The following is a 21,076-nucleotide window of genomic DNA, read 5'->3' on the forward strand; positions in this document are numbered from 1 at the left end:
ATACGAAGATTCTTTACTGAGCGATTTTTCTAGTTCCTCGAACCAGAAACACGCTGCCGTAGTGACAGGAACAATGCATGAAATTGGTTGTAGAAGGTAACCTTGCTGTACAAAAATCTTTTTAAGCAAACCCTCTAATTTCTTATCCATAGGATCTTTGAAAGCACAACTATCTTCGATAGGAATAGTAGTGCGTTTGTTTAGAGTAGAAACCGCCCCCTCGACCTTGGGGACTGTCTGCCATAAGTCCTTTCTGGGGTCGACTATAGGAAATAATTTCTTAAATATAGGGGGGGGAACAAAAGGTATGCCGGGCCTTTCCCACTCTTTATTTACTATGTCCGCCACCCGCTTGGGTATAGGAAAAGCGTTGGGGGGCACCGGAACCTCTAGGAACTTGTCCATCTTACATAATTTCTCTGGAATGACCAAATTGTCACAATCCTCCAGATTAGATAACACCTCCTTAAGCAGTGCGCGGAGATGTTCTAATTTAAATTTAAATGTCACAACATCAGGTTCAGCTTGATGAGAAATTTTTCCTGAATCTGAAATTTCTCCATCAGACAAAACCTCCCTCATGGCCCCTTGAGATTGGTGTGAGGGTATGACAGAACAATTATCATCAGCGTCCTCTTGCTCTTCAGTGTTTAAAACAGAGCAATCGCGCTTTCTCTGATAAGTAGGCATTTTGGATAAAAGATTTGCTATGGAGTTATCCATTACAGCCGTTAATTGTTGCATGGTAATAAGTATTGGTGCACTAGATGTACTAGGGGCCTCCTGTGTGGGCATAACTGGTGTAGACACAGTAGGGGATGATGTAGTATCATGTTTACTCCCCTCATTTGAGGAATCATCTTGGGCAATATCATTATCTGTGGCATTACTGTCCTTACTTTGTTTGGACACTATGGCACAATTATCACAAATTTAAATGGGGAGACACATTGGCTTTCATACATATAGAACATAGCTTATCTGATGGTACAGACATGTCAAACAGGCTTAAACTTGTCAACAAAGCACAAAAAAAGTTTTAAAATAAAACCGTTACTGTCACTTTAAATTTCAAACTGAAAACACTTTATTACTGAATATGTGAAAAAGTATGAAGGAATTGTTCAAAATTCACCAAAATTTCACCACAGTGTCTTAAAGCATTAAAAGTATTGCACACCAAATTTCAGAGCTTTAACCCTTAAATTAACGGAACCGGAGCCGTTTTTACATTTAACCCCTATACAGTCCCAGAATGAGGCTCTGTCTATAACTAGAAAGGCCCCCATCTGAAAAAGGTGTCCAACACAGTGCCTGCCGTTTTTCTAAACATTCCCCAAGATTATAATACCAATAATTAGTTAGAATCTGCATAATATGCCTAGTAAAGCAATTGTTTTAGCCCAGAAAAATGTCTACCAGTTTTTAAGCCCTTTTTGAAGCCCTTTATTCTTTTATGTTTAACTAAGAAAATGGCTTACCGGTCCCCATGAGGGGAAATGACAGCCTTCCAGCATTACATGGTCTTGTTAGAAATATGGCTAGTCATACCTTAAGCAGAAAAGACTGCTAACTGTTTCCCCCAACTGAAGTTACTTCATCTCAACAGTCCTGTGTGGAGACAGCAATCGATTTTAGTTACTGTGCTAAAATCATCTTCCTCTTACAAACAGAAATCTTCATCCTTTTCTGTTTCAGAGTAAATAGTACATACCAGCACTATTTTAAAATAACAAACACTTGATAGAAGAATAAAACTACATTTAAACACCAAAAAACTCTTAACCATCTCCGTGGAGATGTTGCCTGTGCAACGGCAAAGAGAATGACTGGGGTGGGCGGAGCCTAGGAGGGATCATGTGACCAGCTTTGCTGGGACTCTTTGCCATTTCCTGTTGGGGAAGAGAATATCCCACAAGTAAGGATGACGCCGTGGACCGGACACACCAATGTTGGAGAAATGACTCGACAACGATCAGGTTAACAGAACACAACTCTAGGCCCCACCGGAGCTAATGCCTGCTGCCTTCTTAGTCATAGTAAACTGCGCGTCTGAGCACGCGAAATAGGCCCCACCAATCACGGACGTCGTCTTAACAGTTTGTTTAACCGCATGGGAAGCGGTTTGGAAAATAAAGCCATGTGGTCCCCTGTACTCTCTTAATAATAAACTGCAGCCCTACTGACTTTTTTAATTAATAAATATATAATGTCAAGCTGCCTCTCCCAGTGTCTAGCCCCAATACAGATATAAGCAATATGTATGAAACACAAGGATTTTCAGTAACACCCTCAGTGATACAGGTCTACTGCTTACCCCTTCCCTTGCAGGGAAAAAATGTCAGCCAGTTCTGATATATCAAGTCTCCTCAGAATTAAAAGACTGAACATACCTCAATGCTGCTTGTAGCATGAAACCGTTCTCCACACTGAAGATTTCTCTTGTACTACCTTCAGAAGCTCTGTGGGAACCCACATGGATCTTAGTGACATCTTGCTTGAAGAAAACTAAAAACTATCATTTTAACACCTCTTTCACTTTACCTCTTCCTATTACTAGTATAGGCAAAGAGAATGAGTGGGGGTGGAAAGAAGGGAGGAGCTATATATACAGCTCTGCTGTGGTGCTCTTTGCCACTTCCTGTTAGCAAGTAAGGATGAATCTGTGTACTCATCGTATCTTGTAGAAGAAAACAAAAAAAACAAAACAGAATAGCGAATCAACATCAGCAGATTTCATTAGATTTCACTGAATTTCATAGTAAACTTCCTTGAAATGAAATAGCACTGTGCCTGCACATGCCAGATGGGACTAGTATCCTGATTGGCTGCTTAAAGTTCCTTTACAATGGGGTTGTGAATACTTAGGACATTTTGAGATAAATATCTTCCTTTTTTACATAGAGATGTATTAGGTAATATTTTCTAGTCAGCTTTTTACAGCTATGCTACATCACTTTCAAGTGCATCAACATTTGTAGAGTGCTAAAATAAACTTCAGCCTTAGTGCCTAGCATCATGTTTGGCACTATGTGCAGCTAGATATCAATCTACAATGTAAAGAAATAATAGCTGAAGGTTCTTACCTTGGATTTATTGGTCCACAAAGTGCTGCACAACAGTTGGTAAATATATTGCCATAGCTGTATGGATTATAGTTCTCCTTTCCTCTTTTACTTGACCAGGACCCTTTTATCTACAATCGAAAATAAACCAATAATAAAGATACTGTCTAAAAGCATATTTACAAATATACATTTTTATTTGTTTTATTAAAATAAAATACCTTTAACAAGTCTTTGCCTAACCTAAGGTCTAATTTCTGCTTCTCCCTAATGTTCCATGTTGGGCCTTTTTTATTGTGTGTATGTTGCCATTCAAGGCGTGGTTATCAACTGCCCTCATGCATGTATGCGCAAAAGTCATGAGACCATGTGCAGTGGTCCCAAAAAAAGTAAATTTATGCTTACCCGATAAATTAATTTCTTCTATGGTACGACGAGTCCACGGATTCATCCTTTACTTGTGGGATATTATCCTCCTGCTAACAGGAAGTGGCAAAGAGCACCACAGCAGAGCTGTCTATATAGCTCCTCCCTTAGCTCCACCCCCCAGTCATTCGATCGAAGGTACAGGAAGAAAAAGGAGAAACTAAAAGGCGCAGAGGTGACTGAAGTTTAAAACAAAAAAATCTAATCTGTCTTAAAATGACAGGGCGGGCTGTGAACTCGTCGTACCATAGAAGAAATGAATTTATCAGGTAACCATAAATTTACTTTTTTTCTATAAGGTACGACGAGTCCACGGATTCATCCTTTACTTGTGGGATACAATACCAAAGCTACAGGACCCGGATGAACGGGAGGGACAAGACAGATGGCTAAACAGAAGGCACCACTGCTGGAAGAACTTTTCTCCCAAAAATAGCCTCCGAAGAAGCAAAAGTATCAAATTTGTAAAATTTGGAAAAGGTATGAAGCGAAGACCAAGTCGCAGCCTTACAAATCTGTTCAACAGAAGTATTTTTAAAAGCCCATGTGGAAGCCACCGCTCTAGTAGAGTGAGTTGTAATTCTTTCAGGAGGCTGCTGTCCAGCAGTCTCGTATGGCAAACGGATGATGCTTTTCAGCCAAAAAAAAGAGGTAGCCGTAGCTTTCTGCCCTCTACGTTTTCCAGAATAGACAACAAACAAAGAAGATGTTTAACGGAAATCTTTGGTCGCTTGCAAGTAAAACTTCAAAGCACGAACCACGTCCAAGTTGTGCAACAGACGCTCCTTCTTAGAGGAAGGATTAGGACACAGAGAAGGAACAACAATTTCCTGATTAATATTCCTATTAGTAACAACCTTAGGAAGGAATCCAGGTTTGGTACGCAAAACCATCTTATCAGCATGGAAAACAAGATAAGGGGAGCCGAAGAGATAGCAACTAAAAACAGAACTTTCCAAGATAGAAGCTTAATATCTATGCAATGCATAGGTTCAAACGGAACCCCTTGAAGAACTTTAAGAACTAAATTCAAACTCCATGGCGGAGCAACAGGTTTAAACACAGGCTTGATTAAAGATTAAAGCCTGACAGAATGACTGAACGTCTGGAACATCTGCCAGACGCTTGTGCAATAAAATTGATAAAGCAGATATCTGTCCCTTTAAGGAACTAGCTGATAGCCCCTTCTCCAACTCTTCTTGGAGAAAGGACAAAATCCTAGGAATCCTGATCTTACTCCATGAGTAGCCTTTGGATTCGCACCAATAAAGATATTTATGCCATATCTTATGATAAATTTTCCTAGTGACAGGCTTTCGAGCCTGAATCAAGGTATCTATGACCGACTCAGAGAATCCACGCTTGGATAAAATCAAGCGTTCAATCTCCAGGCAGTCAGCCGCAGAGAAACTAGATTTGGATGCTGGAACGGACCTTGAATCAGAAGGTCCTGTCTCAGTGGCAGAGTCCATGGTGGAAGAGATGACATGTCCACCAGGTCTGCATACCAAGTCCTGTGTGGCCACGCAGGTGCTATAAAAATCACTGAAGCTCTCTCCTGTTTGATTCTGGCAATCAAAGGGGGAAGGAGAGGAAATGGTGGAAACACATAAGCCAGGTTGAACGACCAGGGTACTGCTAGAACATCTATCAGTACTGCCTGAGGATTACTTGACCTGGACCCGTAACAAGGAAGTTTGGCGTTCTGACGAGACGCCATCAGATCCAATTCTGGTGTGCCCCATTGATGAATCAATTGTGCAAACACCTCCGGATGGAGTTCCCACTCCCCCGGATGAAAAGTCTGACGACTTAGAAAATCCGCTTCCCAGTTCTCCACTCCTGGGCTATAGATTGCTGATCAATGGCAAGAGTGAGTCTCTGCCCATCAATTATTTTTGTAACATCTATCATTGCTAGAGAACTCTTTGTTCCCCCCTGATGATTGATATATGCTACAGTCGTGATATTGTCCGACTGGAATCTTATGAATCTGGTCGAAGCCAGCTGAGGCCACACCTGAAGCGCTTGAATATCGCTCTCAGTTCTAGAATATTTATCGGGAGGAGAGCCTCCTCCTGAGTCCACAAACCCTGTGCTTTCAGGGAATTCCAGACTGCACCCCAGCCCATTAGGCTGGCGTCCGTCGTCACTATGACCCAAGCTGGCCTGCGGAAACACATTCCCTGGGACAGATGATCCTGTGACAACCAACAAAGAAGAGAGTCTCTGGTCTCTTGATCCAGATTTATCTGAGGAGATAAATCTGCATAATCCCCATTCCACTGTTTGAGCATGCATAGTTGCAGTGGTCTGAGATGCAAGCGAGCAAACGGAACTATGTCCATTGCCGCTACCATTAGTCCGATTACCTCCATACACTGAGCCACTGACGGCCGAGGAATGGAATGAAGAGCTCGGCAGGTGGTTAAAATCTTTGATTTCCTGACCTCCGTCAGAAAAATTTTCATGTCCACCGAATCTATCAGAGTTCTCACTCTTGTGAGAGGGATAAGTTAACTCTTCTTTACGTTCACCTTCCACCCGTGAGATCTTAGAGAAGCCAACACGATGAGACTTGGCTAGTTGGTAAGTCAACGCCTGAATTAAGATATCGTCCAGATAAGGCGCCACTGCTATGCCCCGCAGCCTTAGAACCGCCAGAAGGGACCCTAGCACCTTCGTGAAAATTCTGGGAGCTGTGGCCAACCCGAAGGGAAGGGCCACAAACTGGTAATGCTTGTCCAGAAAGGCGAACCTGAGGAACTGGTGATGATCTTTGTGGATAGGGATGTGTAGATACGCATCCTTTAAGTCCACGGTGGTCATATATTGACCCTCCTGGATCATTGGTAAAATAGTCTGAATGGTCTCCATCTTGAAAGATGGGACTCTGAGGAATTTGTTTAGGATCTTGAGATCTAAAATTGGTCTGAAGGTTCCTTCTTTTTTGGGAACCACAAACAGATTGGAGTAAAACCCCTGCCCCTGTTCTGTTTTTCGAACTGGGCGGATCACTCCCATGGTATATAGGTCTTCTACACAGCGTAAGAACGCCTCTCTTTTTGTCTGGTTTGCAGACAATTGAGAAAGATGGAATCTCCCCCTTGGAGGAAAATCTTTGAAATCTAGAAGACACCCCTGGGTTACGATTTCTAAAGCCCAGGAGTCCTGAACGTCTCTTGCCCAAGCCTGAGCAAAGAGAGAAAGTATGCCCCCTACTAGACCCGGTCCCGGATCGGGGGCTACCCCTTCATGCTGTCTTGGTGGCAGCAGCGGGCTTCTTGGCCTGTTTACCTTTGTTCCAAGTCTGGTTAGGTCTCCAGACTTACTTGGATTGAGCAAAATTTCCCTCTTGTTTTGCAGCAGGGGAAGAGGTAGAGGGACCACCTTTGAAGTTTCAAAAGGAACGAAAATTATTTTGTTTGGTCCTCATCTTATTTGTCTTATCCTGAGGAAGGGCATGGCCTTTCCCTCCAGTGATGTCTGAAATGATCTCTTTCAGTTCAGGCCCGGATAGGGTCTTACTTTTGAAAGGGATGGCTAAAAGCTTAGATTTTGATGACACATCAGCAGACCAGGACTTAAGCCATAACGCTCTATGCGCTAAAATGGCAAAATCTGAATTCTTTGCCGCTAATTTAGCCAGTTGAAAAGCGGCATCTGTAGTGAAAGAATTAGCTAGCTCGAGAGCCCTAATTCTATCCAGAATATCATATAATGGGGTCTCAACCTGAAGAGCCTCCTCCAGAGCCTCGAACCAAAAAGCAGCTGCAGTAGTTACAGGAACAATGCACGCTATAGGTTGGAGAAGAAAACCCTGATGAACAAATATTTTCTTTAGGAGACCCTCTAATTTTTTATCCATAGGATCTTTGAAAGCACAACTGTCCTCAATAGGTATTGTTGTACGCTTAGCCAGGGTAGAAATAGCTCCCTCCACCTTATGGACCGTCCCGCATGGCATATGATATGGGAAAGATTTTCTCAAAAGTAGGAGGGGGAGCGAACAGAATACCTGGTCTATCCCACTCCTTAGTAACAATGTCCGAAATCCTCTTAGGGACCGGAAAAACATCAGTGTAGGCAGGAACCTCTAGAAATCTGTCCATTTTACACAATTTCTCTGGAACAACAATAGGGTCACAATCATCCAGAGTCGCTAAAACCTCCCTGAGCAACAAGCGGAGGTGTTCTAGTTTAAATTTAAAAGCCGTCATATCTGAGTCTGTCTGAGGGAACATCTTTCCTGCATCAGAAATCTCTCCCTCAGACAGCAAATCCCTCACCCCCAACTCAGAACATTGTGAGGGTACATCGGATATGGCTAATAAAGCGTCAGAGGGCTCAGCATTTGTTCTCACACCAGACCTACTGCGCTTCCCCTGCAACCCAGGCAGCTTAGATAAAACCTCTGTGAGGGAAGTATTCATAACTGCTGCCATATCTTGCAGGGTGAAAGAATTAGATGCACTAGAAGTACTTGGCGTTGTTTGTGCGGGTGTTAATGGTTGTGACACTTGGGGAGAATTAGATGGCATAACCTGATTCCCTTCTGACTGAGAATCATCCTGCGACATACTTTTAGTAACTAAAATATGTTCTTTGCAATTTATTGACCTTTCAGTGCATGAGGGACACATTCTAAGTGGGGGTTCCGCAATGGCTTCTAAACATATTGAACATTGACTTTCCTCAATATCAGACATGTTGAACAGGCTAGTAATGACTACAAACAAGCTTGAAAACACTTCATTTAGTGAAAAAAAAAACAATTTTTAAAAACGGTACTGCGCCATTAAGAGAAAAAAAGCATACACGTTCTGCAAAACTGCTTTAAAATGCACCAATCTTTTCAAATTTTTGATATCGTACTTAATCTGAGTAGTTAGGTTTGGCCCACAAGAAAAACAAACATTTAACCCTTTATTTTGCAAACCGGATTGATAAGGCCTAAATCAGAAAAAAAAAAAAAACAGCACCTCGCCACAGCCCTGCTGTGGCGCCTACCTGCCCTCAGGGATTGGAAAAATGGGGTTAAAGCTTCGATTTGGCCCAAAACTTCCACAAGGGCCCTCCGGAGTTGGAGCTTGCTAAGTGAAAACAACTGCGCATCTGAGACGCGAAAATAGGCCCCGCCCATCTCACTCGATGTCTTAACAGCCTCAAAGAACTGCACCAGAGCGGTTTTAAACTAGCCATGTGGGTTCTGAGACCCAAAATATAAGCCAAGTGTACCCTCAAAGATGCCAAAAAAACGTTATTGCCCAAGCACTCCCAGTTCACAAAACGTTTGCCCACAAACATTTCAAAAACTCAGTGTCAATCATTTTGTAATGAGCCCCTTATGCAAGCTTAGTAATGCGGTTCTATAGCTCATAGGATTACTGCTTACCCTTACCCTCACCCTCATGGGGATAATTCTTGATAAAGGCCTGACTAGGCTGAAACGCGTAGAAATTTGCTCATAACTTGCGAAATTAAGTAGTAGGTAAGGTGGTTGAGACCAACTCTAATTCACAGAGTTGTTTTTTCCTGGAAATACCATCATACCCATGATCTACTTTCTTCTGTCCAGCACTGGAATCTGAGTAATATGGACGCTGTTACAAACTTCACTTGCAATACAACTGCTTGACTTACATATGCGGTAGGTGCGGTGCATTGAACATCTTTAATATATGAATTGACTCTATATGCGTAATTCCCACCCATGACCCACATTTGTTAAAAGCAGTCTGATTCATTTTTACTTCAAAGAAACGAAGTCTGTCGTTGCTTATCATTACTCCTGCACTTTGACCTCCTGACCGGAACCGGTCCACAGCACGGGACATCCCGCAAATACGGCTGTGAATGTGTCTTTGAAATTTAACTAACAGTCATTGGATACAAGCCAGAAGATTCTTGCAAGTTTTTCGCTGTTTTAAAAACAACGCAGAGGGAATTTTCCAAGTCATTCATATAAACAGCTGGATCAGACACTCTAATCACTGGCCTGATTGTGAAAGGACGGTAACATTGACTCTGTTTAAATTTTAACATTGTGTTACTTTGCAACATATTATTTTTATAGTTACTTACAGCACTACACACTGATGTTTTATATTTTATGTTGATTCTTATCCTATTTTAATTGTACTATTTTACTTTGTAACAGATGCCGGCATCGCTTATTGTAATATAATTATAAACAAATATAAACTTTTTTATTATACTCTTGTGTAATCCACATTCCTTATATAGTTCTTTACCTCTCATATGCTGTTTTGTACAGCGCGTTCCCATATCCCCTTGTTCTTTTTCTATTTTGGTTTGATGTTAGGAGGTACACTTACCTTTTGGGAACAGCATTTGAGATTTGAGCGTTGTATCTTATACCTACCCTGTTGTCCTCATGGGGATACTGTCAGCCTTTCTGAAATACACAGTCTCTCCAGAAAAAATGACTGAACATACCTCACTGCTATATAGCATGAAAACGTTCTTCACACTGAAGTTTCCTGCACCCCTCAGCCTCTGTGGGAACTGCTCTGGATCTTAGTGACAAATGCTAAGATCATTATCCTCCAGGCAGAAGTCTTCATCCATCTGCTGCCTGAGAGTAAATAGTACACACCGGTACCATTTAAAACAAAAAACTCTTGCTTGAAGAAATTAAAAACTAATATTTTATCACCTCTTTCACTTTACCCTTCCTAGTACTTAGAGTAGGCATAGAGAATGACTGGGGGATGGAGCTAAGGGAGGAGCTATATAGACAGCTCTGCTGTGGTGCTCTTTGCCACTTCCAGTTAGCAGGAGGATAATATCCCACAAGTAAAGGATGAATCCGTGTACTCGTCGTACCTTATAGAAGAAACATGTACAATTAAAATAAACGCTTTTAGCCTCTTCCATATTCATTCATAGGCAAAAAAACAAATTAATACTAAAGTTTATGTAGGCACTCAATGGCTCAAAAGCAGAGGGAAATTACTGGTAAATATTTGCTTATTTAACATTCAAAATTTAACCTTGCGGCCCGATGCAAGCATAAACCCCAAAAATATAGCTACCTACCTAATAATTCTTAATTTAACTTTTAAAAGTTCAAAACTTTTGGATTTTGAACCACAGATTGGGTCCATCTCAAATAATCCTTACTACTGATGTCCTACCAGTTTAGACTGTCCCCTGTATTGAGGCCACACTCAACTGTACTTTCCAACCCATATCTAAGCTCTTCCTAACTCTTGCCAAATACCAGGCCAGTGTCTCCAAATATACATTCCTAATACTAGAAAACAAAAACATTCATTCACACTCATCTCCTACCCAGACTATTGCAAAATGCTACTTCTGCTGCTCCTCGCTACCATTGACTTCCCATATCCTGCAGAACAAAGTTTACAAACAAACTTCTTTACGGATGACTTAAAGTAATGTAAAATTCTTGTTTAATTTCTAAATGTTCTCTATGAATGCCCTCTGTGCTACGTCTTTCCTATTCCATAATCAACTCCTCCCATTGTTTCCTACAACTGTCCTATGCTGCACATATTCTAAGGAACTTTCATCCTTGCACTATCATACTTGCTCTCTAATTATATAATATGCAAACTCGTTTTGTAAACTCATATATTCAGAGAAGTTTATCATGTAATCTTCAATAATCTACCACATACTCTGTACCAATTATCTCCAATTGTCTTCTAGACTGTAAGCCCCTTTGGAAATTTCACTCTCAACATTTGTATGTTAAAGGGACAGTTTACTCAAATATTTTCTCCCCTTTAATTTGTTCCCAATGATCCACTTTACCTGCTGGAGTGTATTAAATTGTTTACAAGTAGCTCCTTTACCCTTATATTGGCATTTGAAATGGTTAATTTATAATTGTGGCATCCCCACCTATTCTGAAAGTTTGTGGCCGCGCGTACAAGCTATAGATAAGCTTTGTAAACACAGCAAGCAGAAGAAATTACACTCCCAGTGTGATAAAGAAGAGATAAGGTAATAAAATGTTGATTTTCCATTGTTCTCTCAAAGTATTGGTGATTGTTTTAAGGACAGATATAAGATAAAGAAGCAGGTAAATGTACACAATGTGATACAGTAATGAGATCTGATTATACCTACAAGCTCAACCTATTTTATTAGGCTGTGGCTTCAAAACACAAAATCAGAGCTTTAATATACACAAATAAGCCTTAAAAAGCTAATTTTCATACATTTTTTACCCTGCAGTTGGTAAAAAAAAGCAATTGTAAACACATTAAGGGAAAAACTATTTTACAGTATACTGTCCCTTTAACTTAATTTAGTTTTTGTTACATACTTTCTTTGACGTATACCTTATGGTTTAATTGAAGATTTAAAGAAATAGTAAACAATATTTTTCTGCAATACTTTAAAGACATTGCAGTACTAAAGGGTAAAGTTTACCCAACAGGCTTCAGGTGTTCCAATGATCACATCTCCAGTGCACTAGAGGGAGTTTGTTTTGTTTTGAGTACATTTTGAACAGACTGACGGTACAGTCTTAAAGGGACAGTCTACCATATAATTGTTATTGTTTTAAAAGATAATCCCTTTATTACCCATTCCCCAGTTTTGCATAACCAACACAGTTATATTAATATACTTTTTACCTCTGTGATTACCTTGTATTTAGGAACCTTCTTCCAGCCCTCTGATCACATGACTGTGACTGTTTATTATCTATTGTCTTAAATTTAGCATTGCTTTGTGCTAAATCTTAAATAACCCCCTGTGCCTGAACACAGTATTATCTATATGGCCCACGTGTACTCTTTGTGTTGAAAAGAGATTTAAAAAGCCTGTGATAAGAGGCAGCCCTCAAAGGCTTAGAAATTAGCATATGAGCCTACCTATGTTTAGTTAAAACTAAGAATACCAAGAGAAAAAAGCAAATTTGATGATAAAAGTAAACTGTAAAGTTGATTAAAATTAAAAGTCCTATCTGAATAATGAAAGTTTAATTTATACTAGACTGACCCTTTAAAATAGGGGACTGGCAGCACAATATAGGAAGGAGCAACTTAGAGGGTACAAAATACCTTGCAGAAAGGCATTGCAGAAAAAAAAATGTATCAGACATTTTCTGTCCCTTTAATGTAACCTGTATAGCTCTGCTGGTGCTCTAGAAATATAATATTATATGAATAAACTAAAACTATACAAACTGAATACTTGCTGTAGTAAAAGTTACATCAGTCTACATATCTATCAAAACAAGACACAAGGTTTGCTGTCCTAATGGCTAGCATATCTAGGGTTAATGTTGCCCTTTGAAAACAAATATCTGAGCTGCTTTAAAATTCAGGAAGGAATATAAATATTTTAGTTGTATGCTGTTACTTAAGAGAATTACTTGTGGATGACTCCGTTAGAATGTCCTACATTTTACATTCAAATATTTTTTCTATGCTAGAATGTCAAGCTCTGGTATGTTTTCTTAAACTTCCTTAAACTTAATATTTTTATGCTGTCACTTATTTTAATTTATTTCCATGAGAAAGAATGGATCACACCAGAGTTTCTCAGGGACCTAAAACCAAGAGTTTAAACCAATAAGACCATTTTGATGCTTAAATTAGCTTTAGGATAGGGATCTACTAAAAAAAAAAAGGGCAGCAATAAAAATCTCTAAAGTACAAGAGAATTTTATTATTGCACTATTGCTTAACCTGAGATGTCTGTTTTACTGAGCTGGAGATGGCCAGTGATTGGCTATACAGTCACATATGCAGTCTTTAATCGGCTCAGTGGCGGTGTTAAACTCTGGCGGTTAAACACATAGTTATATGCAAGCAATAGTAGAATTAAATGCTCTGATACAGTACCCTTTAATTCCAGATGTCATGGACAACAAAATACTTTTATCCACAAAATTAATCTCTTACTTAAAGGGCCACTAAACCCAAAATCTTTCTTTCATGATTTAGATAGAGAATACAAATTTAAACAACATTACAATTTACTTCTATTATTTATTTTGCTTCATTTTTTAGATATCCTTAGTTGAAGAAAAATCAATGTACATGGTGAGCCAATCACACGAGGCTTCTATGTGCAGCAACCAATCAGCAGCTACTGAGCATATCTAGATATGCCTTTCAGCAAAGAATATCAAGAGAATAAAACAAATGAGATAATATAAGCAAATTAGAAAGATGTTTAAAATTGCATTCTCTTTCTAAATCATGAAAGAAAAAATGTGGGTGCCATGGCCCTTTAAAGAAACGTGAAAAACAGAATGCTTCTTTTGGTTCTTTCATAAACCAAATTTCTACTATCAAATCTGCTTTGTTCTCAAGCTACTTTTTGGTAAATAGTATATAAATAAATATATATATATATATATATATATATATATATATATATATATATATATATATATATTATATTTATAAAGGTAGACAATTAAGTGCTCTTGAAAATGTTTGTCACTGTTATTATTGCAAAACCGCTGCCATATAGTTCTCCAGAAAAACATGCACGCACCTGAGCCTACCTAGCACTTTTCAAAAGAAGCATTTTTTTGTTTTTACACTTTATCTGAATAATGAAAGAAACAACAATGTGGGGTTCATGTCTCTTTAAAGGGACATGAAACCCAATTTTTTCTTTCTTTCATGATTTAGAAAGAGCATGTAATTTTAAACAACTTTCTAATTTGCTTCTATTATCTGATTTGCTTCATTCTCTTGATATCACTTGCTGAAAAGCATATCTATTTTCCAAAGTTATCTCATCGTAGAGGAGCATTGAAACAGGGTAGAATAGACCTTAGGACTATCTATGTTATATAGAATATGAACAGGAAGAGTTTAAACACGTAATAATAAGCGATGCGAGTACCATATAAAGAAATGTGATACAGTATACATGCTAATAGTAAAATAACTATACTTAGAACCATGCAACAAAACATGTTAAGAAATGTAATGGAAGAGGAGAAGTTAAGTTTAAATGAGCGAGATCAGGGATAAGGATTTCTTTTCTGTCTGACATTAGCTAGTAGGACCAGTCATAATATTTAAATCCTGTGGGGAGGTAGTACATAAAACACACATATAAGCGTACAAGTGGCTTGTGAGAAAACATATATAACTTACACATCTCTACAACTCAAATTGCGGCTAATAACAAAAAATGTTTAACCAGCTTAAAAAAAATAAAATTGCACTTTAACACTGAATTCTAAGCAAAAGCTAGTATGGACCTTAGAGCACTTATAACTATAACACGGTCTGCTAAAGGATACATGGGAAGCATTGTTTAAGTGTAAAACAATAATAATACTATAGGGCAGAAGTTTCCGTAAATCAGTGTAGTGTTACCTCAGTGTGAATAAGCTTTGGTGGCTATCTCCACTTCATCCAGAGCTTAATTTCTATTTTGGAACAAGAGCTACTGGTGGGTTAGTTATGCCATATCTGTGTACAGGTTAATAAGAACATAATATGCGTAATTTTGAAATGAAATATAGGGCTAGCCCCTTCTGAACGGGGTAGTGTAGTCTCAAACAGTAAAAGAATGTTATTTCAAGGGGCAGCGCTCAGGACTTTTAGACAAACAACAGTTCTCTGGGCGGGCTATAACTCCTTTAGTTATGTTTGTAACGATAGTTTAATAGTTAAGAGTCCCAAGTTTACATAGATAAATAAAGTATAGGAGAGCATAACGTAAGTCTGTACGCTCTGTGATATAGGTAACTTAATAACTAAGGCAGGCATACACATTGTGGTATAGCAGTTAAAATTGGAGGTACACTGGTTATCTGAATGTGCCCATGAACCTAACAGATAATACAGTCAACTAGGTTCACTAATAGATTCCCTTTACAATCTGTGTATAATCAAATGCGCAATAATAAACTGCTGGTTATAATTCTGGTCACAAGTAAAACCAGAAAACTACTATTTAGTCAAGCTGTAAATAAAAGATTAATAGGACATCAAAATGGAGTGGAGTGGCTAAGATTATGTTAAATGGAGACTGGCATGGCCAAAATCGGTTCAACTTAGCTCAATTAATGAGAACAAAACATGTACAGTGGCTGTCTGAAATAAGAACTAATAGCCCAACTCGAGCTCAGAAGCTTATTATATATGTACGTGCTCCCAAACAACCCAATACTTTTATGGAACATTTAACTAGGTTAATGTATAACTCTATAAATAGAATGGCAAAGATAGCACCTCTAAAATGGGAATGACTGACTACCCCTCATTGTTAAAGCTCATAGAAATTGCAGGGACAATATTGTGCTTGCCGAAAGTCAGAGTTCTAGGTAAATAGCGGTCTCTATAGTGAGCTCATCACAAAAGAGTAGAGTGGAGCAGAAAAGTCTGCTAGATCACATAACTTTGCAGTAGAACACTTAAACTTAAGATTCCATAGCTGGGGCTCAAAGTGCTCAAAATATCAGAGTATATAAATGCTACACCTAAACCCCATATATATATGCATATTATGATAACCTGTAGACATAGAGGTATTTAAATAATGGAACACTGATATTCTACTTTTGTTACAGTAGGTGTAAATAAGCAGCGGAGAGCTTGAAATTATAAAGCCATATAGATATGTGGGCAGGGATTTGTGTGGGGCTCAGACCTTAAGGTTGTCAACATTGAACTCTAATAAAATAGCATGAGGCTACCAGTAACAGCTTTAAAACAAACATATGGAACCCACAGTGATACGCAAAAGTCCAACAGTACATTTAGAGATCCTGGAAATGTTCAGCACCCATTATAAAAACAAAGTTGGTCTCACAATATAGTTAGAATGGTTAAGTTCCAGAAAAGTAATAGCCAATCCGTCCCTAAGTGGGTCAAATAATCAGTCTTATAAGGCTAAGAGAGACGGCTAAACAAGGAAGAATTTAACCCACTCCTGTCTTCAGGGTATTTTTCTTAAAGCCACCATGAAGTTGAAGACTTTGAACTGTGGCAATCCAGCTAAGTCGGACAAAGCAGTCCGGTAGTGAGAAAAGTTCTAAGGCGATGCGGTAAAGTGTGTTTTGGGCTGCCTTCTCATCGAGCCGACCTACCTTTCTCAGACCAAACAACCCGCTACGTGTCTCTATAATAGACACTCGATGCCGCACCAGGAGGTCGCAATCCACTGCATCTAATGCATTGTAGGCAGTACTTAGAGGTATTAAGCGATCAGCTCTAGGTAGGTCGCCTCCCGCTTCTGCTGTGTTGAAGTCGGCTACTGTCATCACACACTCTGCTCCCAAAGTGCTCTGTGGGTAGTGTCGAGTAGGTGAGGAGCGCCGGGGCCCCAAAGCGCTCCCCCCCTCTAGAGCAGTGTTAGCTGTGGGAACATGATCAGGACAGGCCACGGACACTGCTTCCGTCTGCCGAGGCGCTATCACGTTGAAGCATTTGAACAGATCATAATAGCTGTCTAAAAAGCAGTGTATCTCTTCCATAATGCGCTCTGCGGTATCCATGATAAGGTGTGGTGGCAGATGTCAAATCCAAAAATTATTCAAGCACCGCTGAACAGTCTTGTTCTCCCCTGTGAATGTTGCGTAGGCCAAAAGATGGCGGCTCTCCAATCCAGCTATCAGTATTTTTCACCCGATGCTGGCAAAGTTTCGTCAATGCAGTAGTAGGTAGTGTTGGATTAGGTGTATGGATCATCCACATTAACTGGTATTCATCAGTGGTCCAATAAAAAGCTTGTACAGTAGTTAAATTCTCATTGTATAATTGATATGGCCAGAGCTATTGAAATGTGCGACCTAACAGTTTCACAGTTGGCTCCGCCCCCCCTGAAAAGCATATCTAGATATGCTCAGTAGCTGCTGATTGGTTGCTGCACATAGAGGCCTTGTGTGATTGGCTCACACATGTGCATTGCTATTTCTTCAACAAAGGATATCTAAAGAATTGAGCAAATGAGATAATAGAAGTAAATTGGAAAGTTGTTTAAAATTGCATGCCCTATCTGAATCATGAAAGTTTAATTTTGACTAGACTGTCCCTTTAAGTGGTCATGGAATCAAAATGATTGACTTTCATTGTTCAGATAGAGCATGCAATTTTAAGAGAATTACTTACATTATCAAATGCACTTTGTTCTCTTGATATCCTTTGCTGAAAAGCATAACTAGGTGGGTTTAGGATCAACAATGCACTATTCGGAGCTAGGTGAACATATCCAGTGATGACGCATGTGTGTTGCCACCAACCAGCTTACAGTAGTACATTGCCTCGAGCCTACCGAGCAATGCTTTTTAACAAAGCAATTGATACATTTCATAATTGATATTTTTAAATACTGAATACTATATCCTTGATAATTCTAATTGTAATGGTGCATTTTTTTTAGATGAATTTAACAAAAGTTATACCTTATTGCGATGTAACTATACCTAACACTGTTTAGCAATAAGTACTATCGCTTGCGGAGGTTCTTTAACCCAAGTGTATTAGTGTGAAATGAATACACAGCACCAATCCAGGTGTAACATAATTTAACCCCTTAATGACAGGAGCTTTTCAACAAAGGATAACAAAAAACATAATTTATGCTTACCTGATAAATTTATTTCTCTTGTAGTGTATCCAGTCCACGGATCATCCATTACTTATGGGATATTAACTCCTCCCCAACAGGAAGTGCAAGAGGATTCACCCAGCAGAGCTGCTATATAGCTCCTCCCCTAACTGCCATTACCAGTCATTCGACCGAAAACATGCAGAGAAAGGAAAACCATAGGGTGCAGTGGTGACTGTAGTTTAATGGAAAAATTACCTGCCTTAAAGTGACAGGGCGGGCCGTGGACTGGATACACTACAAGAGAAATAAATTTATCAGGTAAGCATAAATTATGTTTTCTCTTGTTAAGTGTATCCAGTCCACGGATCATCCATTACTTATGGGATACCAATACCAAAGCTAAAGTACACGGATGACGGGAGGGACAGGCAGGCTCTTTATACGGAAGGAACCACTGCCTGAAGAACCTTTCTCCCAAAAACAGCCTCCGAAGAAGCAAAAGTGTCAAATTTGTAAAATTTGGAAAAAGTATGAAGAGAAGACCAAGTTGCAGCCTTGCAAATCTGTTCAACAGAAGCCTCATTCTTAAAGGCCCAAGTGGAAGCCACAGCTCTAGTAGAATGTGCTGTAATTCTTTCAGGAGGCTGCTGTCCAGCAGTCTCATAGGCTAACCGTATTATGCTACGAAGCCAAAAGGAGAGAGAGGTAGCCGAAGCTTTTTGACCTCTCCTCTGACCAGAATAAACGACAAACAGGGAAGACGTTTGTCGAAAATCCTGAGTTGCCTGTAGATAAAATTTCAGGGCACGGACTACATCTAGATTGTGTAGCAGACGTTCCTTTTTCGAAGAAGGATTAGGACACAAAGATGGAACCACAATCTCTTGATTGATATTCCTGTTAGTGACCACCTTAGGTAGGAACCCAGGTTTAGTACGCAGAACTACCTTGTCTGAATGAAAAATCAGATAAGGAGAATCACAATGTAAGGCAGATAACTCAGAGACTCTTCGAGCCGAGGAAATCGCCATTAAAAACAGAACTTTCCAAGATAACAACTTGATATCAATGGAATGAAGGGGTTCAAACGGAACCCCCTGTAAAACATTAAGAACTAAGTTCAAACTCCATGGTGGAGCAACAGTTTTAAACACAGGCTTGATCCTAGCTAAAGCCTGACAAAAAGCTTGAACGTCCGGAACTTCTGACAGACGTTTGTGTAAAAGAATGGACAGAGCTGAAATCTGTCCCTTTAAGGAACTAGCGGATAAACCCTTTTCTAAACCTTCTTGTAGAAAAGACAATATCCTCGGAATCCTAACCTTACTCCATGAGTAACTCTTGGATTCGCACCAATATAAGTATTTGCGCCATATCTTATGGTAAATCTTTCTGGTAACAGGCTTCCTAGCCTGTATTAAGGTATCAATAACTGACTCAGAAAAACCACGTTTTGATAAAATCAAGCGTTCAATTTCCAAGCAGTCAGCTTCAGAGAAAATAGATTTTGATGTTTGAAGGGACCCTGGATCAGAAGGTCCTGTTTCAGAGGTAGCGACCAAGGTGGACAGGATGACATGTCCACTAGATCTGCATACCAAGTCCTGCGTGGCCATGCAGGCGCTATTAGAATCACTGATGCTCTCTCCTGTTTGATTCTGGCAATCAATCGAGGAAGCATCGGGAAGGGTGGAAACACATAAGCCATCCCGAAGGTCCAAGGTGCTGTCAAAGCATCTATCAGAACCGCTCCCGGATCCCTGGATCTGGACCCGTAACGAGGAAGCTTGGCGTTCTGTCGAGACGCCATGAGATCTATCTCTGGTTTGCCCCAACGTCGAAGTATTTGGGCAAAGACCTCCGGATGAAGTTCCCACTCCCCCGGATGAAAAGTCTGACGACTTAAGAAATCCGCCTCCCAGTTCTCCACTCCAGGGATGTGGATTGCTGACAGGTGGCAAGAGTGAGACTCTGCCCAGCGAATTATCTTTGATACTTCCATCATTGCTAGGGAGCTTCTTGTCCCTCCCTGATGGTTGATGTAAGCTACAGTCGTGATGTTGTCCGACTGAAACCTGATGAACCCCCGAGTTGTTAACTGGGGCCAAGCCAGAAGGGCATTGAGAACTGCTCTCAATTCCAGAATGTTTATTGGTAGGAGACTCTCCTCCTGATTCCATTGTCCCTGAGCCTTCAGAGAATTCCAGACAGCGCCCCAACCTAGTAGGCTGGCGTCTGTTGTTACAATTGTCCAGTCCGGCCTGCTGAATGGCATCCCCCTGGACAGATGTGGCCGAGAAAGCCACCATAGAAGAGAATTTCTGGTCTCTTGATCCAGATTCAGAGTAGGGGACAAGTCTGAGTAATCCCCATTCCACTGACTTAGCATGCACAATTTCAGCGGTCTGAGATGTAGGCGTGCAAAGGGTACTATGTCCATTGCTGCTACCATTAAGCCGATCACCTCCATGCATTGAGCTACTGACGGGTGTTGAATGGAATGAAGGACACGGCATGCATTTTGAAGCTTTGTTAACCTGTCTTCTGTCAGGTAAATCTTCATTTCTACAGAATCTATAAGAGTCCCCAAGAAGGGAACTCTTGTGAGTGGAAAGAGAGAACTCTTCTTTTCGTTCACCTTCCATCCATGTGACCTTAGAAATGCCAGTACTAACTCTGTATGAGACTTGGCAGTTTGAAAGCTTGAAGCTTGTATCAGAATGTCGTCTAGGTACGGAGCTACCGCAATTCCTCGCGGTCTTAGTACCGCCAGAAGAGCACCCAGAACCTTTGTGAAGATTCTCGGAGCCGTAGCCAATCCGAATGGAAGAGCTACAAACTGGTAATGCCTGTCTAGAAAGGCAAACCTTAGATACCGGTAAAGATCTTTGTGAATCGGTATGTGAAGGTAAGCATCCTTTAAATCCACTGTGGTCATGTACTGACCCTTTTGGATCATGGGTAAAATTGTCCGAATAGTTTCCATTTTGAACGATGGAACTCTTAGGAATTTGTTTAGGATCTTTAAATCCAAGATTGGCCTGAAAGTTCCCTCT

At 40.1% G+C, this 21,076-nt stretch overlaps 1 protein-coding gene across 1 annotated transcript in view; it reads right to left on the reverse strand.

Annotated features, from left to right (window-relative positions):
- ZDHHC14 (zinc finger DHHC-type palmitoyltransferase 14) overlaps positions 1 to 21,076 on the reverse strand; it is a 222,673-nt gene that overhangs the window by 42,538 nt on the left and 159,059 nt on the right. The window contains exon 7 of the mRNA XM_053712213.1: positions 3,087 to 3,196. Coding sequence (XP_053568188.1) covers positions 3,087 to 3,196 — 110 coding nt within the window. The remainder of the gene's footprint in view (positions 1 to 3,086; positions 3,197 to 21,076) is intronic.

Source organism: Bombina bombina, chromosome 4, assembly GCF_027579735.1.
Source record: "Bombina bombina isolate aBomBom1 chromosome 4, aBomBom1.pri, whole genome shotgun sequence".
In the NCBI taxonomy this organism is placed as follows: domain Eukaryota; kingdom Metazoa; phylum Chordata; class Amphibia; order Anura; family Bombinatoridae; genus Bombina; species Bombina bombina.